The sequence below is a fragment of the Ranitomeya variabilis genome, chromosome 5 (assembly GCF_051348905.1).
Source record: "Ranitomeya variabilis isolate aRanVar5 chromosome 5, aRanVar5.hap1, whole genome shotgun sequence".
NCBI lineage: Eukaryota > Metazoa > Chordata > Amphibia > Anura > Dendrobatidae > Ranitomeya > Ranitomeya variabilis.
The window spans coordinates 648,417,717-648,442,660 of record NC_135236.1 but is presented as its reverse complement, the minus strand read 5'-3'; the positions used below and the strand labels follow the sequence as shown (position 1 = coordinate 648,442,660).

Below are 24,944 nucleotides of genomic sequence, written 5' to 3'. Positions count from 1 at the left end.
CCACAAAAAACTGGGAAAACTTAGTGACTCGAGTATAAGCCTAGGGTGGGAAATGCAGAAATGCAGCAGCTACCGGTAAATGTCAAAAGTAAAAATAGATACCAATAAAAGTAAAATTAATTGAGACATCAGTAGGTTAAGTGTTTTTGAATATCCATATTGAATCAGGAGCCCCATATAATGCTCCATACAGTTTATGGTGGCCCCATAAGATGCTCCATATTAAAATATGCCCCATATAATCCTGCATAAAGGTTAATAATGGCCCCATAGATGCTCCATAAAGATATTTGCCCCATATAGTGCTGCACAAACGTTGATTATGGCCCCATACAGACACGTGCCCCATATAGTGCTGCACAAATGTTATGGCCCCATAAGATGCTCCATACAGACACGTGCCCCATATAGTGCTGCACAAATGTTATGGCCCCATAAGATGCTCCATACAGACACTTGCCCCATTTGCTGTTGCTGCGATAAAAAAAAAAAAATCACATACTCACCTCTCCGTCGCTCAGGCCCCCGGCACTTTCAATATTCACCTGTCTTCGTTCCGGCGCCGCTCCATCTTCAGCGTCTTCAGCACTGACGTTCAGGCAGAGGGCGCGCACTAACCACGTCACTGCTGAAGACGGAGCGGCGTCACTGCTGAAGACGGAGCGGCGCCCGGAACAAGGAGCAGGTGCTTCACCGGCGCCGCAGCTTCTTCCTGTACTGAGCGGTCACCGTTCCCACTAGTTAATTACAGTAATTAATATGCGGCTCCACCCCTATGGAGCCCTGTATAAGAAAAATATAGAAATATTAATGTAAAAAAATGAAGTTAATCCCATTTTTCCAAAAATTCAAATAGCAAAATATGACTTAACTTTTATTATTTATTAACTTTTATTTATTTTTTTTAACATGTTTCTATATATTAATCCTAAATGGTGAATGAGGAAGCAGGAAAAATAATTCTAAATTGTTGAATCGGTCTTTGGAATAAAATGTGACCAGTAAAAATGTCCAGCTTTCCCAGCGTTAATGTGCTGACCATGATGCGGCACTTGTGTGATTGCAGGAACATTCTGTTCTGGTTTATTGTTTCCTTTTTACCGGCCGGCGTTGCATTGTGTAAGTCGTCGTCCAGGACATATTTCCTTATTGTGCAATCTTGTAGTTTTTTTTTTGTGCTTGCGTTTCCTATGATCTGTGTCTGTGACTCATAACGATGGGTTTAGAAGCTGGAAGTTATAGATCTGGAGCTTTCTGATATTGGGCTGCACTGTGATAGTGCTGGGAAAGCAGGGCTGTTTGGAAATGAAGGGAATCTGTCAGCAGCTTTTTGCCGCCCTATTTGAGAGCAGAATGATGTAGAGCCAGAGACCCTGATTCCAGTAATATATCACTTACTGGGCTGCTTTCTGTGGTTTGGGTAAAAACCCTGTTTTATCTGCTGCAGATCTATCAGTTCTCTGAATGCTGAGCTCCATATAGCCCCGCCCACACCACTGATTGGCTGCTTTCTGTGTGTACTGTGCGTAGGTAGAAAGCTGCCAATCAGTGATGGGGCGGGGTTGGTCTGACTGGCAGCAGTTTACTACACTTCTAGGGAAAATCTCCTGCTGATAACAATTTTATGAAAACTACAGCAAGCAGCCCAGTCAGTGACACATCTCTGGCATCAGGGTCTCTCTCTACATTATGCTGCTATCAGATTAGGTGGAGATAGAGAGGTATATATGTGCTGTCACACACAGTCATGGCCAAAAGTGTAAAAAAAAAACCAGAGAGAAAAATTCAAATTTGGACATAGTTTCACACACAACGCCAAAAATGGGCCGGACAAAAATGACACTTTTCGAAGATTTTGGGTAAACCAGTTTATTACAAGCATCTGATGCTCGTTCACGCTCACCTGTAGCAAGTAACAGGTGTGGGCAGTATGAAAATCATACCTAAAACCGGATAAAATGGGGAGAAGTTGACTCAATCTTTGCATTGTGTGTCTGTGTGTGCGCCGCACTAAGGATGGAGAACAGAAAGAGGAGAAGAGAACTGTAACTGGGTCTACCAAGCTGGGGTACCTTTTTCAGTACCACCCCGTGTTTCAGGAGGTCCACTTTGCATTGGCTGGAGTCTAAATGAAGGACGCTGGCTGGAATTCCTTGATTACATGAGAGCATATAAAAGCTGACTGCTTCTCCACGTATTTCCAGTCTCACCCACTTTATTCACAGAACACAGAGGCAGTAACTCCTGCCTATACTTCTTGGGAACTACCAGCTGTCGTTTTATAGTGGGGCTCGTCCCTGTGCGGTGCTGCTCGGTAATCCAGTAGAGGAGTCCCTGCTTCCATATAAACTGTTCCCCTCCCAGTACCCCTCTCCCCTCCTGTGCCTTCTCACGATATCCTTCCAATGAAGGATCCTCAAGTAACTCCCCCTTAAATTCATCTGGGGTGGCCCAAGAAATGTGTGTGGCTATGGGAATACGTGTAGGGCTGGGATGTCTTACCTGGGCCTCCTCTGAGTGTGATTCCGCCTCCGCAGCTCGAGCTTGTCTCCGGGTGGTCACAGGATATGTCTCAGCCAGAGGGGCAACCGAGAAGGCAGACAGCATGGGCCCCAAGTCATTTCCCAGCAAGACGTCTGCAGGCAAATCCTCCATCAAACCGACCTCAACAAGGCCATCCCCGACTCCCCAGTTCAGGTGAATCCTGGCAGTGGGCAGTCAATGTATGGCTCCCCCTGCTACACGGACTGCCACTGTCCGGTCCGTCTTCTCTTGGTCCCGGACGAGATGAGGCTTCACAAGGGTCAAAGTTGCTCCGGAATCTTAGTCCCTGCATGCGTTTCCCATTAACCCACACGACCTCTCTATGCTGTTGTCGATTATCTGCCCGGGCTGCCTGCACGGGGTCATGCAGCACTTCCTCCATTTCTTCCACCCCTTGGTTAGTTGTAGCCCCCAATGCCGGGTCAGCTTCGCCTTGGTAGCAGTGTACAGCGGCACGGCTGAAGGTAGCTGTTCCCGCCTTTGGCCACTGGGTATGCTGAGTCCGGTTGGGACATTGTCTTTGCAGGTGACCCAGCTGATGGCAGGTGTGGCATCGCGCCCCAGGTGGTAGGCCAGGTTTCTAGCTGGTCCCCCTACAATCTTCGGTGGTTTGGGGCCCTCCAGGTCCATGGGCGGACCCCTAGTGACCATCTTTGATCCAGACAACTGAGGCCTCCTGGCGTCATGATTTTCATCGGCCAGACGAGCGGCCTCCTCAAGAGTCGTTGGCCGCCTGTCCCGAAGCCATTCCTGTGTCTCGGGGGTTAGTCCATTAAAGAATCGTTCTAACAAGAAGAGCTGGAGGACGTCCTCCTTAGTGGTTGCTTGGCTCCCTTGTACCCACTGTAGCAGTGACCGCCGTAATTTACAGGCCCATTCAGCGTGGGTATCGGTTACTCGTTTTATAAGTCCGCGGAACTTTTGCCGGTATGCCTCTGGTGTCAGCGCATACCGGGCCAAGATCACTTCTTTGATCCGCTCATAGTCCATACAGTCCTCATCAGGTACCGTGCGATAGGCGTCCGCTGCCCGGCCGGTCAGCTTGCTGGCCAGAATTTGAACCCGTTCCTCCGGCTTCACTCCGGCTTCACTTGATGAAGGGCACACTGCCGCTCAAAGTCCTGCAGAAAGCCATCAATGTCTTCCTCTGCCTCCCCCAACTGTCGGAAGGCATTATACTGAATCTTTTTGTGACTTACTGTTGAAGGTACCTGGGCGGAGGCCAGAGCTCCCCCTGCTCGCTGACTCTCCTCTCTCCGCTCTGTCATCTCCATCTTGGCCAGCTCCATTTTGGTCCGCTCTGCCATCTCCATCTTGGCTAGCTCTATCCTGGTCTGCTTGGCCATCTTTTCCTTCAGATCAGTACGCACATCAGCCATCACCTCTCGTATGATCTCTACTGCAGGGTTTGGGCCATAGAACGCCAGTCTGTTCTTTACCTCCCTCTGGAGTTCAGTCTCCTCCGCGTTCACATTGGGGGGCGCTGCACTGTCGTGTTCCATGATGGCTGCTATCAAATCCGCTTTTGTTTTGTTGCTGGCGATTAACCCTCGGGCTTCCACCAGATCTTTTTAATGTAGTCCTCTTTAACTTCTGGTAGTTGTTTTCCATTCATTCCTTTCCTCCTGTAGAAGGGGTATCACATCCCGCTGTCTGCCACCAGTGTAACGGGGTCTACCAAGCTGGGGTACCTCTTTCAGTACCACCCCGTGTTTCAGGAGGTCCACTTTGCATTGGCTGGAGTCTGAATGAAGGACGCTGGCTCGAATTCCTTGATTACATGAGAGCATATAAAAACTGACTGCTTCTCCACGTATTTCCAGTCTGACAACACTTTACTCACAGGACACAGAATATATCACACAGATACAGAGGGCAGGCCAATTGAAAAGCGGTAGGCTAGACATACATTACAATAGCCGCAGGGGGCCGGAGCCTGCTGATATTTACTGTGGGAATTACAAAGGTGGGGGAGGTCAGAAGGGGGATATTTTGTCTCCTCTGCCCAATATATATATATATATATATATATATATATATATATATATATATATATATATATATATATATATATATATATATATATATATATATATATATATATATATATATATATATATATATACATATATATATACATACACACACACACACACACACACACACACACACACACACACACACACACACACCTGCATAACATATTCTGGGTGCTGGGGGGTTCTGTAACAAGAACTGTCTAAGGACTTGAGAACCGCAAATGAAAAAAAAAATAATAATTTAGGTGTTTGGTTTCTGTAGACTTTTTCTGAGATCTGTGATTATTTTATGTCCATGGAGCTCTGCAAGGGCTTGTTTTTTTGTTTTTTTTTCCATGTTAATTTTTGCTGGAGGTTTGGCGACTGGGAAAAAAAACAGCAATTCTGGTATTTCTATTTTTTCTTTGCTCTTTCTGACTTTTTTTTTTAAAAGCGCTGACGTTTACATATGGGGGCGATAAATGGTGTAAACCAAGGCAGTTTAAAAATGCTCCAGATTTTAGGGACCGCAAAATATGGATGATGACGTGTTACACACAGCTTTTGATGAGTACCTGTCTTCTCCCTGACATGTTTGCCATCAACTTCAAATTCCCCTTGAAATCCTAAAATTCTAGAATTGTTATTTTAACGGAATGTTTTAGACACGAAGTGAGTGAAGCTGTGGGGTCTCTTAAAGGGATCTGTCCAAAAATGTCCCTTTATCTGTGTAAATTAATAAGGCATTAATAAAGCATGCTGCAGATACTCGCACATTTTGTGAGCTATCAGCCGGCTATGTTGTGTTTCATATGGTTTAGTGTCACCGCATCTTCTCTATTGGGGGAACTCGGTTTTTACACTATTTCGCAATGAAAATGTGACTTCTTTTTGCCAAGCAAAATATTCTTTGTTCTGTATTTTTTACCTATTTTCTCACGTTATATTGCTCACTACATATTATTATTGTTGTTTATTATTTTTATTATGTAAAAAAAAATAAAATATATATATACACACACACACACACACACACACACACACACACACACACACACACACACACACACACACACACACACACACACACACACACGTACGTGTGTTTTGTGTGTATATATATATATATATATATATATATATATATATATATATATATATATATATATATATATATATATATATATATATATATATATATAATTTTTTAAAATTTTTTTTATTTTTTATTTTTTTTTACTTGTTACATGCATTCACCAGATACCCATCAAGTGTAGTTTGTTGCATTTTTGTTTTCGCTAAACGGCGTAGCGAGAAAAAAATTCGAAATGCCAGCATTACGTTTTTTTGGTCGCCGCGACATTGCATTAAAATGTAAAAACAGGCGATCAAAAGAACGTATCTGCACCAAAATGGTATCATTAAAAACGTCAGCTCAGCATGCAAAAAATAAGCCCTCAACCGACCTGAAATCCCGAAAAATGGAGACGCTACGGGTAACGGAAAATTGCTAAAAAAAAAAAATTGCACAAAGTTTGGAATTTTTTTTTACCACTTAGATAAAACATAACCTAGACATGTTAGGTGTCTATGAACTTGTAATGACCTGGAGAATCATAATGGCAGGTCAGTATTAGCATTTAGTGAACCTAGTAAAAAATTCAAACAAAAAACAAGTGTGGGATTGCACTTTTTTTGCAATTTCACCGCACTTGGAATTTTTTTCCCGTTTTCTAGTACACGACATGGTAAAACCGATGATGTCGTTGAAAAGTACAACTCGTCCTGCAAAAAATAAGCCCTCACATGGCCATATTGACGGAAAGATAAAAAAGTTATGGCTCTGGGAAGGAGGGGAGCAAAAAAACGAAAACGCAAAAGCGGAAAAGGGCAAGGTCGTGACGGGGTTAAGGATGAACCTTTACCCAAGGGGTTAAATACGGTATTTTGCAGAATATAAGAAGTATCGGAGAGACAATTAGCAGAATATAAGACGCACTTTTTTTTTTCTCCTATAAATTTGGGAGGAAAATGGGGGGGGATGGCAGGGTCGCTGCTTCAGGAGGCCGGCGGTGTGACAGGCCCCACTCCTGCCGCCGCTGGCCTCCTATGACCCCACTCCACCGCCGCTAAGCTGCTGTTAGAAACGAATCATAAGACCACCTTTATTTATTTTTACTATTTTCCACCTAAAAATTTGGAGTACGTCTCATAGTCCGGTGCGTCGTATAATCCACAAAATACGGTAAATTAAATCTGACCTTTTAAAATTGTATGGGATTAAACAATGGGCCACTGGTAATGCAGCTCATCTCCAGTAAAATGAGTGGTATAGACCGCAATACCAGCGACAACCTGCAGACAGGGGTGGCGCTATTTTATGTAAAAAAAAAAACCACTTTTTTTTATTTTATTTTGTAATTGTGTTCAAGCCCTATTACCTACTCTTCTTCTTTTTTTTGTAGATACCTGGTTTCTGCGCACAGCATGAAGATGACAACCTCCATCATCACCTACGACGTATGGAGAATTCCCTCAGTATGTTCGCTGAAGAATCCGACCAGAACAAACTTATTAATCACATGAGCCGCCTGGCCCTGGAGTTTAATCGGCTGGCAAGTAAAGTGCACAAGAATGAGCAGCGGACATCGGTGTTACAGGTACAGGAGAGTGGGGGTTGTTGTTATTTCTGTGTCCGCTTTCATCTACAAAGCTCAACGATGTATAAGAAGAAACTGGGCGATTGTTGCAATGAATCCGCTTTTATCTGACATAAATCCGGCTCCGTGTAATATCACCAGCGATAAGAAAATATAGATTAAAATGTTTTTTTTGCCAGCACTATAGGTGCAGGAACTTCCTTCCCTTCCCATCATCTATTGCTTTAGCCATTGTCCAATAGCTTGGCCTGAACCAAATGCCCGATTCTCTCTCATGTCTGCATGAAGATTTACAGGCAGGAGAGCAGGAGCAGAGAAACAAACGCCTAGCAAAATCGTACAAACTCCTTGCAGCGCTGCAAAGTTGCCGTGCTACCCACCAAGCCGCCGTGCTGCCCATATTTGTATGCTACATTTTTCACTAGTTTTGCCCCCGCAGGCTCCATCTCTAATGTTCTCTTGTCCCTGAGCTAGCGGGTGAAAACTATCTGCAATGGTGTCTCCAATACACGGCACACGCTGACATGAAGGCTTCCTCTTATTGTTTTATTGTAGCAGATGAGACCGAAGCAGTAACAGTAGCATGGAAGACTTTATACAACAGAACTGAGCAGGGTAACTGAATCCTGCTCTGGATTAGTAGTGTAACTGTGAATCCAGCTCTGGATTAGTAGTGTAACTGTGAATCCAGCTCTGGATTAGTAGTGTAACTGTGAGAATCCAGCTCTGGATTAGTAGTGTAACTGTGAATCCAGCTCTGGATTAGTAGTGTAACTGTGAATCCAGCTCTGGATTAGTAGTGTAACTGTGAATCCAGCTCTGGATTAGTAGTGTGACTGTGAATCCAGCTCTGGATTAGTACTGTAACTGTGAATTCAGCTCTGGATTAGTAGTGTAACTGTGAATCTAGCTCTGGATTAGTAGTGTAACTGTGAATCCAGCTCTGGATTAGTAGTGTAATTGTGAATCCAGCTCTGGATTAGTAGTGTAATTGTGAATCCAGCTCTGGATTAGTAGTGTAACTGTGAATCCAGCTCTGGATTAGTAGTGTAGCTGTGAATTCAGCTCTGGATTAGTAGTGTAATTGTGAATCCAGCTCTGGATTAGTAGTGTAACTTTTGTAACTGTGAATCCAGCTCTGGATTAGTAGTGTAACTGAATCCAGCTCTGGATTGACCTAAAGCAGTTGCTTGAATATGCAACTCCATCTTCCTATTTCTCTTGTGCTGCGTGCACCTCAGTCCTGACACCTCATTTAGCCGGCAGTTTTTCTTGCTTTGACCAAGACAGTTTTGAGTTGGTTTTTCAGAGCTAATGGTGAATTTTGAAGTGGCTCATCAGTGGAGCAAGAAGATAACATATAATACAAAGTTTCTTATGTTCGCTTGTACTATAGATTTATGCAAAGTTTGTTGAAACTTGTCTTATTTTATGGCCCCTATAACCGGGTCCTCTGCCTACAGCTTTAAAGGGAAAATGGGGTCCGATAACCTTTTCTATGTCGTATCGTGCAGACTTTGTGCGAGCAGCTAAGGAAGGAGAATGAGGACCTGCGCTCTAAACTGGAGGACGATTGGAATCAGAGACATCAGACAGAACAAGACCTGAGGTGAGAAGACATTGCATGTTAAATAAATAAATAAAATCTGTAAAATATTCCCCTTTTTTTTTTATTTTTTATATTTATTTATTTGGGGTTTTTTTTTTGTTTTTTTTGTGCTGATTATTCTTGCTTCATATACTGATAGGAGTTAAAAAAAATTAATGCACATAAGCAAGCTTGAAAAGAGACATTCTAAAATGAATGAATGGTTAATATTCTCATTAAAGGGATTGTCCAGGATGAAAAAATAATAATAATAATAATAAAAAGAGAAACAGTGCCACCCCTGATCATGGGTGGTGTGTGTGGTATTGCAGCTTAGTTTCAATCTACTTCAATGGGTCTGAATTGCAATACCTGACACAACCCATGGTCAGAGGTGGCGCTGTTTCTGAAAGAAAGCAGCCTTGTTTTTTTGTTTGTTTTTTTGTTTGTTTTTTTTATTCTGGACATCTCCTGTAGGCCATACTCCCATGATGAGTTTTTGATGTTGCAGATTTTCTGAACCCATTAAGTAATATAATTTACTTGCATTTTTTCGGAAACGTTCAGCAACAACTTCCAATGCCAACATAGCCTTAATGATGAAATGTATTAGTAATTGCTGCTTTGTGCAGTACATTATAACGACCAGTAGAGGGAGACATGACACAACGGCATGCACAGGGGAACTTTTCTACTGCAGAGTTCTTATGGTGGAGTCATGAGCTGCTTCCTTATAATGGTTGATTGGGGGTTAACATCTGTATATAAAAGGCTTCATGTTTCTTTTTTTTTTTCTCCCTTTTTTTTTTTTATTTGGCTTAAGGTATGAAAACCAAGAGTTAAAGAATTTGTTTTTGCATAGAGGGAAAGTATCGGCAGCAACAAATGGCTGTACACCAGCTACAGGGGAGACCACCCATGTTGAGAATGCAACACATGAACAGGTGAGTAAACTTCTACCCGCCCAGCTGTGTCCTGCTCTACTGGATCTGTATGAGAAAACTTCACTTACTATAGCACCTGTCATTTTATTTACATGGTAAAAAAAAAAAAAATAAACTTGAAGCCGTTGTGATTGTCTGATCGCTTTAGCTACACAGAGCAGGGCTTCAGCATAGCATTTTATGGAAACGACAACAATCAGCCTAGTAAGTGACACATCGCTGGCATCAGGGTCTCTGCCCCTGCATCATGCCTTTCTCAGATTACATAACAAAACCCTGCTGCCAGATTCCCTTTAATAGTCATTATCTCATCATGTGCACTTTTATCGCACGTAGTGGAAATCCTGAGGATTTTCCTTCTGGATTTATGGCCAGAAAATTGCTTCAAGTTACAGTAGGAGCAAAGATGATCAAATTAGACCAAATCTCATCCAGTAAAAATCTACAATAGAAATTGACCCATTAGGCAGATTCAAAATTTCGCCATCAATTTGACCCTTTTTAGCCCAGTAGGTGACAAATCTGCATCGAAATCAGCACGTCACGCGGATTTTGTCACTGATTTTGATGCAGATTTCTTGCAGATCAGAAATGTAAGATTTCTTCAGATGAATGAACGGCCTCCGAACCGAGTTTTGTATTGAAGCAAAAAAAAACACTTTCTTGACGTCTCATTCTCGTCTTCAAATACTGAATCTGAAAATTTCCAATTTTATTAATATTTTAATTTTTCTCTTATTTCAGTCGGCCAAATTGTTAGAAAAAACGTCAAATAAAGACCAGGTTGGGTCCTTGTTAAAGAAAGTGAAGATTCTGGAACATCAGAGGACAGAGGTGATTAAATCCGCAAACTACACTTATATGAGGGAGAACTGCTTACATAGCAATTCCCTACTGTATAAATGAGATTGAACCAGTGCTTTTAGTGCAGAAGCGATGGATGAGGTATGTTAGGCAATTGCATATATAACAATTACTCATTGGGATAATGTAGTGTTCATTAGCATTCTGACAGCACTATAGGAACTGGAACTTAATTTGCTCCACTTCCCAGCATGCCATTGTCCAACAGCTTGCCTGCCCCAAACTAAAAGCCTCTCTGTTATGTCTGTGTGCATTTCCTCCTGCAGACCGCTCTACATGTACATGCTCACTCCGAGCCCTTGCGCAATCATCACTATATGAGAACCGACACCCTGATCTAACGCCATCCATCAGTGTTAGCGTAGATTGCTGGTGTTTAACCCCTCAATAGTGACAGCGACATTGCAGGGCATCGCAGAGGGAGGGAGCTCCCTCTCTTTACCAATCTGTCTTATCAATTTTACAACATGTGGAATATTTAAAAAAAAAAAAAAAAAATCCTGAATTGATGGTTTTTATTCATCCTGCCTCAAAAAAATTGCAGGAAGGGTCGGTGCACATTTATCCTGCGCTCTGTGTTGAGCGCTTACATCGGGGTTTCCGTGTAAATCTCTGAAATATGTTATTCAGATGGAATCCCCGGTGGAAGATTCCCTATAATGAGGCAGATGGAGGCACTGTGGATGCCGTCTGACCTGTGATCCGGCAGTGTCCTTCTTTTTAAGATTGCATAAAAGTGCTGTTGGCCACAGTTTTGTGCATGTCTGAAAAGTAGGACACCGCTGAACAGAGGCCAGGCGGAGTCGAGAGTAACTCTGCTCCCTCATTATAGTGAATGGATCCCTCAGGGGTTTCATCTGAATCACGTCACTCAGAGCTTTAGATGGAAACCACAAAGTAAGCGCTCAGCGTAGAGCGCAGGATAAATATGATCCCAAATGTTATGTAAAATGTTCCCAATAAAAGCTTCCACTCAATCCACAAAAGAAGTCCCCACTCAGGTCTGTCATCTGTTAAAGGGAATATTGGGGGCTTCAACGTTACTGGTAGCACAAAGGCTCTGGAAAAGCAAAATGGCTCCTCGCCCCCCAAAAGAAATTCAGCAAATTCTCTGCTCCCAAATCCAAATGGCTCCCTCCCTTCTGAGCCCCACAGTGTGCCTGTACCACATATTGCATCCACGTTTGGCATTTCTGTAGAGATGAGCGCCCGCCTGGGTTACAGGTGCGTGTCTTCAAAGCACGGGTTGGGCATAACGTACTGGTCACTACAACGTACTGGTCACTACAACGTACTGGTCACTACAATGGCAGTTAGCAATTTTCACTCGACAACATCCACTACTGCCTGTTTCTAGCAAACATCCATGGAGTCAATTAATAAAATTTCCAAAATGGGGTCTCTTGAGGGGGGATTCTGCTCTTCTAGCACTTAGAGGCTCTGTATATGGATTCCGCAAACTCTTCTATGATAAATTGTTCTCCAAGAATCAAATAGCGCTCTGTCTCTCCCGAGTCTCTCCGTGTGGCTAAGCAGTACTGTACAGCCACATATGGAGTATTGCCACGTTCATCAGAAATTGTGGGACAAATATTGGTGCCATTTGTACCCATTTCACTTTTTAACTATGTTTAATCTGGGGCTAAAACAATGTTATTGTGTTTAAAAATATAGTTATTTTTTTCATCACTGCCCAATGGTATACAATTCTGTGACACACCTGTGTTGTCAACATGATCACTGCACCCCTAGATGAATTCATTGAGGGTGTAGTATTTAATGAGGTCACCTATGGGGGGATTCTGTTGTTCTGGCACCTCAGGGGCTCTGCCAATGTGACATGGCACCTGCAAACCATTCCAGCAAAATCTGCACTCCACTATAGCGCTCCTTTCCTTCTGAGCTTTGCACTGCGCCTCAAAAGTAGTTTTCCCCCACATATGAGGTATCTGTACTCGGGAAAAATTGTGTAACAAATTATACCATTCATTTTCTCCTATTTCCCCTTTTTAAAAAGATGACAGCGTGGGGAAACGCCCATTGTTCGGGGGGCCGAACCTGACCAGTAACACGGACTTCCTGGTGAAGTCTGTGCCCGACACTAGGTGTTCGGTACGGACTCCGATCTTTACTGTCCAGATTCACCCTCTCTATTAGGGATATTCTTCTGCTGCTGATATCTGAGATTTACTCTCTTATTTTTTTTTTTAACAGCTCCTGGATGTGAACAAGCAGTGGGATCAGCAGTTTCGCTCTATGAAACATCAGTATGAAGAGAAGGTATCGTATTATTATATATATTCCTTTTCTTACTACTAATAACCTCTTCATGACCCTGGCATTTTTCATTTTTGCACTTCCGAGAGCCATAACGATTTTTTTTTTTTAGCGCGTCCACATATCCACATGAGGGCTTGTTTTATTGTAGGACGAGTTGCCATTTTGAATGACGCCATTCACATTGCTAAATTTTCCTCCCAATTGACAAAGTATTAAAGTGCCTGAATCCAATTCCCCACAGATCACATCTCTGCGTCAGAAGATTTCACTAGCCAACAAATCTGAGAGCGAGCAGGAGGCCGAGAGAGATCGGAAGCAGAGAGACTTCGACCGCAAACTTCTCCTGGCCAGAGACAAAATAGAGGAAAAAGAGGTGAAGTATTGGGCTTGGTTATATGGTAACCACAATAATATCTAAATGACATGGAAATATTTTGGGACATATTTTTTGTAGTGGACTAAACCTTTTATATACTTTTTTTTTTTTTTTTGTGGGGGTGGGGGTTGGCTAAAATAATGTCATTTGGATCCTATTTTGAACCGTTTCGTTTCTACAGCCTCTGTCTATCACCGTACATAACACAGGCTGCAGAATGAGTTAACAGTGAGTTGATCCGAGAACAGGATCTGTAACTCTTCTATCTATGCTCTGCTAATTGATCTTGTAGATAGATTTATGATAAGTTGAAAGTTTGATGTGATCTGAGATCGGCTTAGAAGTTTGTTCGGGAGAAGTGAAATAAGAGTTAGAGACGTGAGAATTCAGAATGCGCTTACAAACCAGATCCTCGTTTTCTCATTTTGCAGTAATAATAGAGGCAGTTAATGGTCCAAAGTGTTTAATGGCACCCTAATGAAAAATTGATATTTAGATCATAATACATTAACTTGACAAAGACTTGTCACTTCCTCAAAAAAATGGAGCCAAATGCCTTGTAAAAATCCCTGAGCTCCCCTGATTCTGTCGCTCTTTTCTGTTTTGTGCTGTGTCCCACCATTGCATAGATAAGTCACATTTGTTTTTTGTTTTTTTCTGGAGATCAGTATGTGAAATCTCTTCTTTCAGTCGAACTGTCCATTTCTTTAGAGTATTCCCTGGGGGCGTGTGCTTTCTTCCCTCTCTCTCAAATGTTGCCAATCACAGCTCAGCAGCCTCTGAGACTGATAGGCTGCTAGATCAGCTCCTGAGCTGTGATTGGCAGCGTCTGGGAGACGAGTGAAAGCACACGCCCCCAGAGAAGACTCTGAAGAAAGACCCAATTGGACTGAAAGTAGAGATTTCACATACTGCGCTCCAGAAGAAACCAATGTAAATGTCTCTGTGACAGAGTGACTCAGCACAAAACAGAAGCTAGATTTTTACAAAACCTCCGCGTGCTGCAGAATAATATCCGATCTTATTTGACACCTTGTGCGACCACGTCATGACGTTCCTTTTATCCCTTCACAGTCACAAATACAGAAGCTGGAGTCCGAAATAAGAGATCTGAGGCAAAAGAACAGGTTCCTTCATGACCAGATGAGTTCCACCAGCAAACAGCGGGAATATCAGGAGCGTGAGATCGGCCGACTGAATAAAGTAATTTTTAATGTTTGTTGTATAAGGTACATTTCGGCCTCTGATGGATGGCACTGTTGCATAAGGACTGGATCCACCTTGAGAGAAGGACTTCTTCACGTCTCCACTTGGGACTTACTGTATTGTGTCATCGTCTTCACAGGCTCTGGAAGAAGCTCTGAAGCTTCAGGGATCAGGTCCACGTTCTCCTTCTTTCTCTGCCTCCACGGAGGACACTGGGCTCCTTCAGCGTCAAGAACTCATGACTCAGATTGACCTCCTCAAACAGCAGGTAAATTACCTCTTTCTACTCAACTGATGCTTTCAAGGAATTGAGCTTTTCCAGGTGAAGAACTGCTATGTGGTAGTCTTAACATGTTGGGTTGACTAGGTTTTGGGTCCCGTAATGTAAATCTGATCCGTTCTGACAGCTCTGGAGATCAGATGAAGTGGTCACATTGGTTTTGTCCTTTTTAGGATTAATATCTCTGATTACTTGCCACTTTTTAAGTGAGGGTCCTCGTTTCAACCCCGCCTTCAAAGTAGGTATCATGGAGGTGGTCATTCCATGGTGCTGTCCATAACAAGGGGCTATATACAGGATACAAATGATAAATTACAGTCAAGAAACTAACATTAACAGACTGGTACAGAAAGTTGAAGGCCCTACACTTACGGTCATACAGCCTACAGGGTAATGACAAGAGGTTGTGGTGGTGAGGTCGCAGCAGGGTCTTCGTTACAGGCTGTATGCTTTCATGAAGAGATGGGTTTTCAAGTTCCATCTGAAAGTTCCGAGTGTGATGGATAATCGGATGTGTTGGCACAGAATTCCAAAGGATGGGGGATTCTTGGGAAAAGTCTTGGAGGTGAGATTGGGTGAGGAACGTATGAGTGTAGAGGAGAGACAGAGGTCTTGGGAAGACCGGAAGTTGCGTGTTGGAAGTTAGCAGGATATTAGTTTGGAGATATATGGTGGAGACGGATTATGGATGGCTTTGTAGGTCAGTGTCAGTAGTTTGAACTGGATATGTTGGGGAACTGGGAACCAATGAAGGGATTTGCAGAGAGGAGAAGCAGAGAAGGAGAGAGGTGGATTAGTCAGACAGCAGAGTTAAGGATGGACTGGAAAGGTGCGAGGATGTTAGCAGATGGGCCGCAGAAGAGGACATTGCATTAGTCAAGACGGGAGATGCTAAGGGCATCGAGTAGCATTTTAGTAGATTCGGGTTTGAGAAAAGGACGGATTATGTAAATAATTTTTAAGTTGGACGCAGAAGAAGAAGAAGGTGTTGAAAGCTTGAAGGACAGGGTAGAGTAGTGGCAGGGGACTTCTGGTAAAGAGGAAAGATTGGTGTATCGATGTAATTTATTGTGATTGAGGTAGTGTTAAGTGGGATGTAGGAAAGCTGAGGAGTTCAGCTTTGTCCACATTGAGCTTTAGGAAGAAGGATGAGAAGAAGACGTTTATGGCTGATGGACAACCTTGGATTTTGGACAGCAGAGGGGTGACGTCTGAGCCAGAGAAGTAGTACTGAGTGCCGTTAGCGCACAGGTGGTACCGGAAGCCATTGGACTCTGAGTGATGATGTATCCACCCTCCAAGGAACCTGCTTAGTTCTGGATAACTCTCCGGTGGCCATCTATGGTGGGCTTTATTCCTGTTTACGGGTTTTGTTAACTGCGGCAGGAGCGTTACGTAGGTTGTCGAGGATTAGAAAGACATGTCGTCTTTGTGTTGTTCCTGAAGGAGCACCGGCCTTGACCACGGGATGTGTCTGGTATTGTAACTCTGCCTCATTGAAGTGAATGAAGCTGAGCTGGCGTACCATACACAACCTCTGACTAGGAGACCCCCGGCCAGTCCAGACCATGACACGGATGTGTGATTACGGCATGATGCTCATATGCTTGATAGACCTAATATTCTCTTATGTCTTATAAATGTCTTGTGAATCCAGGTCTTTATCTCACGTGTGAAGTCGTAAATCTTGTTATTTAGCCCTTTAATAACGAGTGAGTTTTCTTTGTGACGGTATTTGTCTGTAATCCTTAGAGGAAATCTCATGATTATCAGCATCATCGATGACCCATTGTCTGAAGACAGACGTGTTGGGTATAATCTGTTCTTCTCGTTTATCTAATCTTAATCCTGTGGACCTTTTTTTTTTAGTAATTGGAGTTTTATAGAGATCAGCTGCTCTTTGTCTAGATGCATCCTGTGTGATAGTTGTCTGATTCATTTATGTCTCGTGACTCGGTGTGAAGACGAGGAGCCAAGAGCAGGGGCTCTCGTGGAGAATACAGGAGCGTTGGCCAAGCCGCGCTTTCCCATGTATGGCGGAGTTAGGCTAGATAGCTGTCAGCTGACCGATTGGCTGAGGGCTATGTAATGTGTATGGGGGCATAAAATGAATCTGTCAGCAGGTGTGTTTTATGGAATCTGAGATCTGCATAATGTAGGGGCTGAGAGCCTGATTCCAGCGATGTATCACTTACTGGGCTGCTTGATGCAGTTTTGGTAAAAATCTGTATTCTGTGCTGTAGATGTAGCGGTTCTCAGAATGCTGAGCTGTGTATAGCCCCGCCCACAGATCTGATTGGCAGTTTTCTGTGTACGCGGTATATCGTCGGTAATCTGCCAATCGGTGATGGGGGCGGGGATGTACAAATCTTGTGTAGCAGAGCAAGAACAGTGATGAAGCAGAAGCTACTGTAGCTCAGCGATGAGGAAGCAGATGCAGCATGGCTGGCACTGCCATGAAGCAAGAGCGAATTCAGAGATGAGGAATCGGAGAAGCACAGTTCAGTTGGTCTCATAGAAGAGCTGACCGGACATTGTAACAGAGATGAGTTTGCAGCAAAGTTCTATAGTGGTGCTGAAACATGTAATGTGGAGAAGATCCTCAGTAGTGGCGTGAATGGCAACCTCCTCGGGTGGCATCCTGCCGCATCAGGCATTGTGGCCCAAGAAAATGCGGCCACAGATGCACATTGGGTTGCCCCCGAGGTGCAGAGGGACTTTGCCGCTGTAGGAGGAGGACTCAAACGCTGGATCAAGTAGAGGTGACTAACACAAAATTGGTCCTCAGGGACCCCAGTCATGCGAGATTGGGCAGTCTTGGGCGCGGCCAGTCTAATTTGTCTCTGGAGTGATTCCACCTTCTTGACTACAGACAGAAAATTTGCATATGGTGCACACTGGAGTTAAAAATGAGGCATCTGCTTCAGCCAAGGAGCACTGAAAGAAATACAGGAGAAAAACAATAGGACCGTAGTGGCAGCTTGTTGGGGAGAGACAACAGATGGAGAACCCATTTAAAAAGGGAACCTAAGAAGGGGATAAAAATGGCCGTCATCACATATTTCAAACTTCAACCTGTCCTAGTCGTGTGTCAGGATGGGTTGCAGCCTGAAGAAGCACCACTTGAGATGTGTCTTAACTGTCAGAGGATCAAAATTGTGAACAAACATAAGTGTTCTGCTCATCACTACCACAAAACAGGGCAGTAGCGGTGGGGGAAAAAACCTTCTTAGGTGATTGAGCACTACAGACTTTTTTTTTTTTCTCGCCAGCTTCAGCTCTTCTGCGTGATCAGTCATTCTTCCGCCATCAGTCATTCTTCCGCCATCAGTCATTCTTCCGCCATCAGTCATTCTTCCGCCATCAGTCATTCTTCCGCCATCAGTCATTCTTCCGCCATCAGTCATTTTTCCGCCATCAGTCATTCTTCCGCCATCAGTCATTCTTCCGCCATCAGTCATTCTTCCGTCATCAGTCATTCTTCGTACCCTTTTGTAAAGTTCGCAGACTGACCGAGCAGAATTGGTTTACAAATGAACACGGAGGAGGACTAAAACTAGAAAAAATAGCTGATTTTCTTACTCTGCTGGCGAAAACGGAGTTCAAAATGGCTATTCAGGTGCTTGGACGAGGCAAATGCTCCTTCAGGCTGTAACCCGCCCTGATAGGTGACGAGGACGGGTTGCAGCTTGAAATATGTGATGGGGGCGATTCTTACCACATAGTCAGATTTATTATTGAGATCGATGCAAGCTGTATTCTCCACCATTAAGCCAGAAAAGATTTTCCAGCTCTTTAAAGCGTTGCGTTATCGGTGTCACATGTAATATATGGTGACGGTCACCGTAAACCTTACACATTGGTCAATGCCATGTATTCTTACATACTTTCTTAAGGCACTGACTCATTTTTTTTTCGTAGGCATCTCTGAAAATGTAATCCTTATTTATAGGTGGCCATCTTTGAAGAAGACTTCAAGAGGGAACGCAGTGATCGGGAACGTATGAACGAGGAAAAAGAGGATCTGAAACGAGAGATGGAACAGCTTCAAACGCAGCTGGCCCAGGCCAACACTAAGGTGAAGAGTCTCTACAATTCTGGGGTTGTCAATCTAATCTGTTGTCTCTTAGTTAACCAGTCCGGTGGGCGGACCTACTCAATGATTGACAGCTGTAAATCCCTAAAAAGATCGCACACTGGACTCCTTAGCCAAAAATTATAAATAAGAAATAAGTGTCAAAAATTCCTGTGTGTCTCCATGGTTAACAGACTACAAACGAACCATGTGTAGTCAGACTCTGTACTTGTATGGTGTTCACAGTACTATATTTCTATTTCAGCTACACTCCTGTCAGGAGGATCTGCGAAGAGAGAAAGAACAGGGACGTGAGCGGTCTAGGCCACAAGAGGTGAGGTGCTACTTTTTTAACCACAGTTTAATTTTATTTTCCATAAATCAATAGTGCACATGACAGCAAGAAACTTTGTAAAATATCTTGGCAAAGAAATCTGCTTCTTTCTTCTCCTTAACCGATCGTTAACTTTGCATTTGGTAAAGGCAGATTTTCCCTTTATTGAGATATGAGATGACAGTTGGTGCTCATATAGTTCTATGGAGAATGGTAATCGGACAACTGTGGAGGTGACATTTGTGCTCATATAGTTCTATGGAGAATGGTAATCGGACAACTGTGGAGGTGACATTTGTGCTCATATAGTTCTATGGAGAATGGTAATCGGACAACTGTGGAGGTGACAGTTGGTGCTCATCTAGTTCTATGGAGAATGGTAATCAGACAACTGTGGAGGTGACAGTTGGTGCTCATATAGTTCTATGGAGTATGGTAATCGGACAACTGCGGAGACGACAGTTGGTGCTCATATAGTTCTATGGAGAATGGTAATCGGACAACTGTGGAGATGACAGTTGGTGCTCATATAGTTCTATGGAGAATGGTAATCGGACAACTGCGGAGACGACAGTTGGTGCTCATATAGTTTTATGGAGAATGGTAATCGGATAACTGTGGAGATGACAGTTGGTGCTCATATAGTTCTATGGAGAATGGTAATCGGACAACTGTGGAGGTGACTTTTGGTGCTCATATAGTTCTATGGAGAACTGTAACTGTTCTTTCAGGTGAACGTGCAGCAGAATGTGTGTGTATTCCTCTAGCTCCTCTCTCCTTCTCCATTTTCCATAGATTTTTAAAAACACCAACTGTATCCTATCTCTGTAATGGGGAAATCTGTCTTTACTGAAGATCAGTGAATTGGGTGTAAAATTGGTCCAGGAGGAGAAAGAAGCAGAATTCTCAGATAAAATATATTAGAAAATTGCTTATTTTTCACTCGTACTATTGATTTATGCAAAAAAAAAATAAAATAAAGCGACAGTTACTCTTTAAGCTTTCCATACTGAGAGCAGTGTGTGGCATCAATAGTTAACGTCCCTACATCCACATTCTCAGATCTGCACTTTGTTTTGCTGATTTGTTAAATTTTTGCCCTCTGGAAAACGCCCCAGATGTTCCAGTATGTGTTTATTACTATGACAGCTCACTGATTTTTTATTTTTTTTCTCATGTCCATTAATATTTGCCAGTTTGGTCTATGAACCATAACCACCATTAACCAGTTGATTAGATGCTTGGGTAATGATTACTGCCGACCATCCCTGTTTGTTAGAAAGGGTCATTAAACAGATCTGTGGTTAATCTTGGCAGTAAATACTCAGTTTCCCTGTAGCGCCACCACAGATGAAATTCGAAATTTTGCAGTTCCCACACTGGCCACTTGGGCTTTTTTTTTAGACTCTAATTTCCTGTTCTTTTGAGGACATAACACATGCACATTAGCCACAATGGTCAAACTCCGCCCCTAATGTTTTCTATTAAAGCATCTAATGAGCGGGTGCAAAATTCGTTTTGAAGGGAGCAGGCGCAGCTGTCACATCACCTGTTGTGGATCTTCTGTTCTCTGTCTAAAACGTTGACCTGTCATTGTAAACCTGCCTCTGATGATAATGAGCCTGCTGCAAAATGACAAAAGTTGAGAGTCTAAAAGAAAGCCAAAATAACCATTGTAAGATTACAAAATGTGCGTGTATTTTTTTTAAAAAAAGATCGTAATATGAAAAAAAAGGTTTTTTATTAAAAAAAATACTTGTAACACAAGAAAACTGATTTCTCAAAATAATTAAAAAAATAAAGTAATTAAAAAAATAATAAAATAAACTATCAAAACAGAAGTCTCCAGACGCTGTAGATCAGACATTAGCATATTCCTCGTTGGTCAGTGAGTCACCGGACCTGCGTCATCGCTCTGCATTAATTGTGTACTGTTCCGCCACTATGACTTTTATAATGACAGGATGTTAATTGCCGCCCAGTCTCCCATCCACGTCTGCTATTGCTGAGTGTTTGTCGGAGGCTGGAAGTGAATGACACAACCATTGAATTCATGCTGGATAAATAGGTCTCCTATTTTCAGGATCCAGTTTATTTATTTTAATCCTAAATCTCTGTTTAATGATCTAATTTTGTTTTCTAATATATTTTAATTAAAAAACTCCTGTCGTTCCCTCACTACACTATAACTGCTTTGTTACTGTTTGATGACACTTTGTTCGAGAGCCCTCAGTTCTTGCTGGAATACTCAAACGAATTGTCATTAGAGGCTGTGGTTACTGCTGCAGAATCTGCCCCTATCCTTAAATAAAGCGTCATCTGTGACCTCTGTTTTAGGGGTTGGGCTAGTCCCTGCTCTGCTGAGCTTGTGTTGGTTGTCAATTCCGACTTCTGCTCAGTAGGATCTTGTCACTGTGCAATATGCACAGTGACAGTGCGCTCACTCGCCAGCTCTGATCAGAAGTAACAAGCAGACAAGAGAGCGAACTGTCAGTGCACATTGTAAGGAGAAAACCCAGCAAGCAGAGAATAGCCCCGCATCTGCAAGTGACGTCACTTGCGTGTGCCGGGTTGGTCTCTGCTTCCTCTTTCTCTCCTTACAATGCACACTGACAGTGCTCTCTTTTGCCGACTGTGATCGCAGCCTCTGTCCCCTGTGACTACTCGTTTGAGTATCCCAGCATGCACTGGCGGCGCTATAATAATAATACCCAGGGATCAACATATAACCTATCCTGTGGTCTGCACCAGCATGGCATTGATATCGGGATACTTCTAATATCCTCACCCAGGCCGTTGGGGTGGCATTTCGTGACTAAGCAGGTAAAGCCCCAATCCCTCCTCAACTCGTGCATTTCTGCTAGCCAGAGAATCCGCTAATACGGAAAAGTCTCTTTACAGAATTTCTATCTTATTACATAGTAGTCACTCTGGACAGTTTCCCGGAGTAGTTTTTTTTCTGAATGGCTTGGTTATTGGTTATTTTAACTTTTTGGTCTCCATGGTAACAGACTACAAACCAAGCATGTGATGTCTGATCCCGTAGTCCTACTCCTTTCCATCATCTCTCTATGTCTTGCTAAACTATCACATGTCCATTTACAAGGCGTAGAGGCCAGATAGTTGCATGACTGTAGAGTCAGACTACACAGGGTTTGTTTGTAGTCTGTTACCATGGAGACACCTAAATCTGTACAGGAGCCAGTGGGGAGAAAATAGGAAAAAATACAAAATCTGCTTACTATGCCTTTTTTCCCCCCTCAGGCTGTTGGAGAGCGATTTATCATAAACCACCACATGGGACCTACCTGTCCTCCATACCGCCAGTATCCTTACAGCCCACCTGCCATGGTGTACCAGGCATACGAGGACTGGCCCATCTGTTATCCACCACCAGTTGTTGGTCCGGAGCACAGTCAGGTTCAGAATCTGCCAAATGTTCCACCGGTGAGTCCCTGATGGTCCGCGTGTTTCCTCTTCATTTACTTTATCTGTATCTTTTCTAATGATCTTTCTTCACAGCCCGCATATCAGTGGCGAGCTCCTCCAAGACCTTTCAAGGCAAAAGAGGTCCCCAAACCTAAAAAGAGGGAGACTGGTAAGTAGTAAATATCAAAATTGGGAAGGGGTGTTCTCAAGTGTGAAACTCATCCCCGATTCATTGGAGAACGGATAGCGTTCCTCTTATTGAGGGTCCAACAGTCGTGACCTCCAGCAATCCCAAGAACCATGGCTCTCAAGAATCTTGTGTAAAAGGAGCAGTGATTGATCTTGTGCACTGCCGCTCTATTTATTCTAATGGGAGCGCCGAAAATCAGACGAATTCAACTTGCAGGTGCTGCACAGTTTCGGGGTCGACCAATTGGCATCAAAGGCCCAGTGGGCCACTCTTCACTTTCGATGTTTGCTCCTCTCCAAAATGTTCTCCAGATTTTTATTCTTTCGGTTGATGGTTGGATTTTTTTTTTTGGGGGGGGGGTATGTTGCATGTATGTATGTTTTGTTGCACCAAAGCAATTGCCCCGGTTCTTCTGATGCCGACCCCAGTCATATGTAACTATAGAAATTACATGACTTTCTTTACATCCTCGACACAGCTACAGAACCAGGCTCTGCCGCTACTAATGTACGGTGGTAAATAATGAAGAGATTAGCTGACCTGCTGGATCACCACCGATCTCATAGTTAAAGTCTGGAAAATCTGTTTAGGGAGCTATTAGGAGTTTTATATGTTTATATTCTGTTCATTATCATTTTAGATGCCACAAATAAAGGAGCTCAGAGCTCTCAGCGGCAAACCTAAGGATCTGCAGAGAAGACGCCGTATTTACTGATATTCACACTTCCTCCTGGCTCGGTGTGAGGTCTTTACGCAGCCTTCTATTCTAAACCATATGAATGAAGCGAAGGAACAGGTCGGTCATGACCAGGAAACGGACAGAAAGCACCTGGAAGAGTTGGATCAGTGCATTATCTGGATACATGGAGTCTACCTGCATATATACCACTAGCCTTTCCTGTGTATAGAAGGAGGAGAGGGGCACATACTTGTTTATATTTTTAATTATGTAGAAAACTGTAATATTCTGTTTAGCGAACAGAGTCTTTACCTCAATGCAAGAGAATTTATTAATGTAACAATATAATAAAATTCCTCCTTTCTCTTTTATTTTTTTTTTACTATTCCCTTCAGTCCATCTCTCCACTTTTGTCTTATGTAAATCCTGCCTTATCTTTCATCCTTTCTTCCTTCTAATGCCCTCCCTATCACCCTTTCTATTTGCTCAGCTCTTTCCACCTACCCCTCTCTTTTCCTTCCTGTACCTCCATATTTTCTTCCGTGTCTTTTACTCTCTCTCCCTTCATAAGGTCCTCTCTTTCTGCCATCCCAACTCTCTCCTCCTGTTTCCTCCTTTCTCTTTTATTCTGCTTCCTTCTCTTTTCCTCCTTGTTCCCCCCCTTCTCATTCTTCTCCTGTTCCACTTTTTTCCTGGTTCCCCCTCCTTGTTCGCTTCTTTACTGTTCCCCTCTTTTCCTTCTTATTCTCCCTTTCACTTTCTGTTTCCTTTTTTTTCCCTTTTTTTTCCTTCTTGTTCCCCCTTTCTCTTTTCTGTTCCCCTCATGTTTTTCTTCTTGTTCCTCCATTGTTCGCTTCTTTTTTGTTCCCCCCTTTCTTTTTTTTCTTTCTGTTCCCCTCTCTTCCTTCTTGTTGCCTCTTTTCCTTCTTGTTCCCCTCTTCCTTCTTGTTCCCCTCTTCCTTCTTGTTCCCCTCTTCCTTCTTGTTCCCTCTCTTCCTTCTTGTTCCCCTCTTCCTTCTTGTTCCCCCTCTTCCTTCTTGTTCCCTCTCTTCCTTCTTGTTCCCTCTCTTCCTTCTTGTTCCCTCTCTTCCTTCTTGTTCCCTCTCTTCCTTCTTGTTCCCCCTCTTCCTTCTTGTTCCCTCTCTTCCTTCTTGTTCCCTCTCTTCCTTCTTGTTCCCTCTCTTCCTTCTTGTTCCCTCTCTTCCTTCTTGTTCCCCTCTTCCTTCTTGTTCCCTCTCTTCCTTCTTGTTCCCTCTCTTCCTTCTTGTTCCCTCTCTTCCTTCTTGTTCCCTCTCTTCCTTCTTGTTCCCCCTCTTCCTTCTTGTTCCCTCTCTTCCTTCTTGTTCCCTCTCTTCCTTCTTGTTCCCCCTCTTCCTTCTTGTTCCCTCTCTTCCTTCTTGTTCCCCTCTTCCTTCTTGTTCCCCCTCTTCCTTCTTGTTCCCTCTCTTCCTTCTTGTTCCCTCTCTTCCTTCTTGTT

At 43.2% G+C, this 24,944-nt stretch overlaps 1 protein-coding gene across 1 annotated transcript in view; it reads left to right on the top strand.

The window, feature by feature from the left end:
• The window catches only part of TNIP1 (TNFAIP3 interacting protein 1), a 50,277-nt gene extending 26,417 nt beyond the window's left edge, over positions 1 to 23,860 (top strand). The window contains exons 6-18 of the mRNA XM_077266350.1: positions 7,028 to 7,222; positions 8,737 to 8,831; positions 9,634 to 9,754; positions 10,499 to 10,588; positions 12,833 to 12,898; positions 13,140 to 13,271; positions 14,349 to 14,477; positions 14,620 to 14,748; positions 18,713 to 18,838; positions 19,101 to 19,169; positions 22,434 to 22,616; positions 22,692 to 22,767; positions 23,429 to 23,860. Coding sequence (XP_077122465.1) covers positions 7,028 to 7,222; positions 8,737 to 8,831; positions 9,634 to 9,754; positions 10,499 to 10,588; positions 12,833 to 12,898; positions 13,140 to 13,271; positions 14,349 to 14,477; positions 14,620 to 14,748; positions 18,713 to 18,838; positions 19,101 to 19,169; positions 22,434 to 22,616; positions 22,692 to 22,767; positions 23,429 to 23,472 — 1,455 coding nt within the window. The 3' untranslated portion in view covers positions 23,473 to 23,860. The remainder of the gene's footprint in view (positions 1 to 7,027; positions 7,223 to 8,736; positions 8,832 to 9,633; positions 9,755 to 10,498; positions 10,589 to 12,832; positions 12,899 to 13,139; positions 13,272 to 14,348; positions 14,478 to 14,619; positions 14,749 to 18,712; positions 18,839 to 19,100; positions 19,170 to 22,433; positions 22,617 to 22,691; positions 22,768 to 23,428) is intronic.
• Positions 23,861 to 24,944: the final 1,084 nt, after the last annotated feature.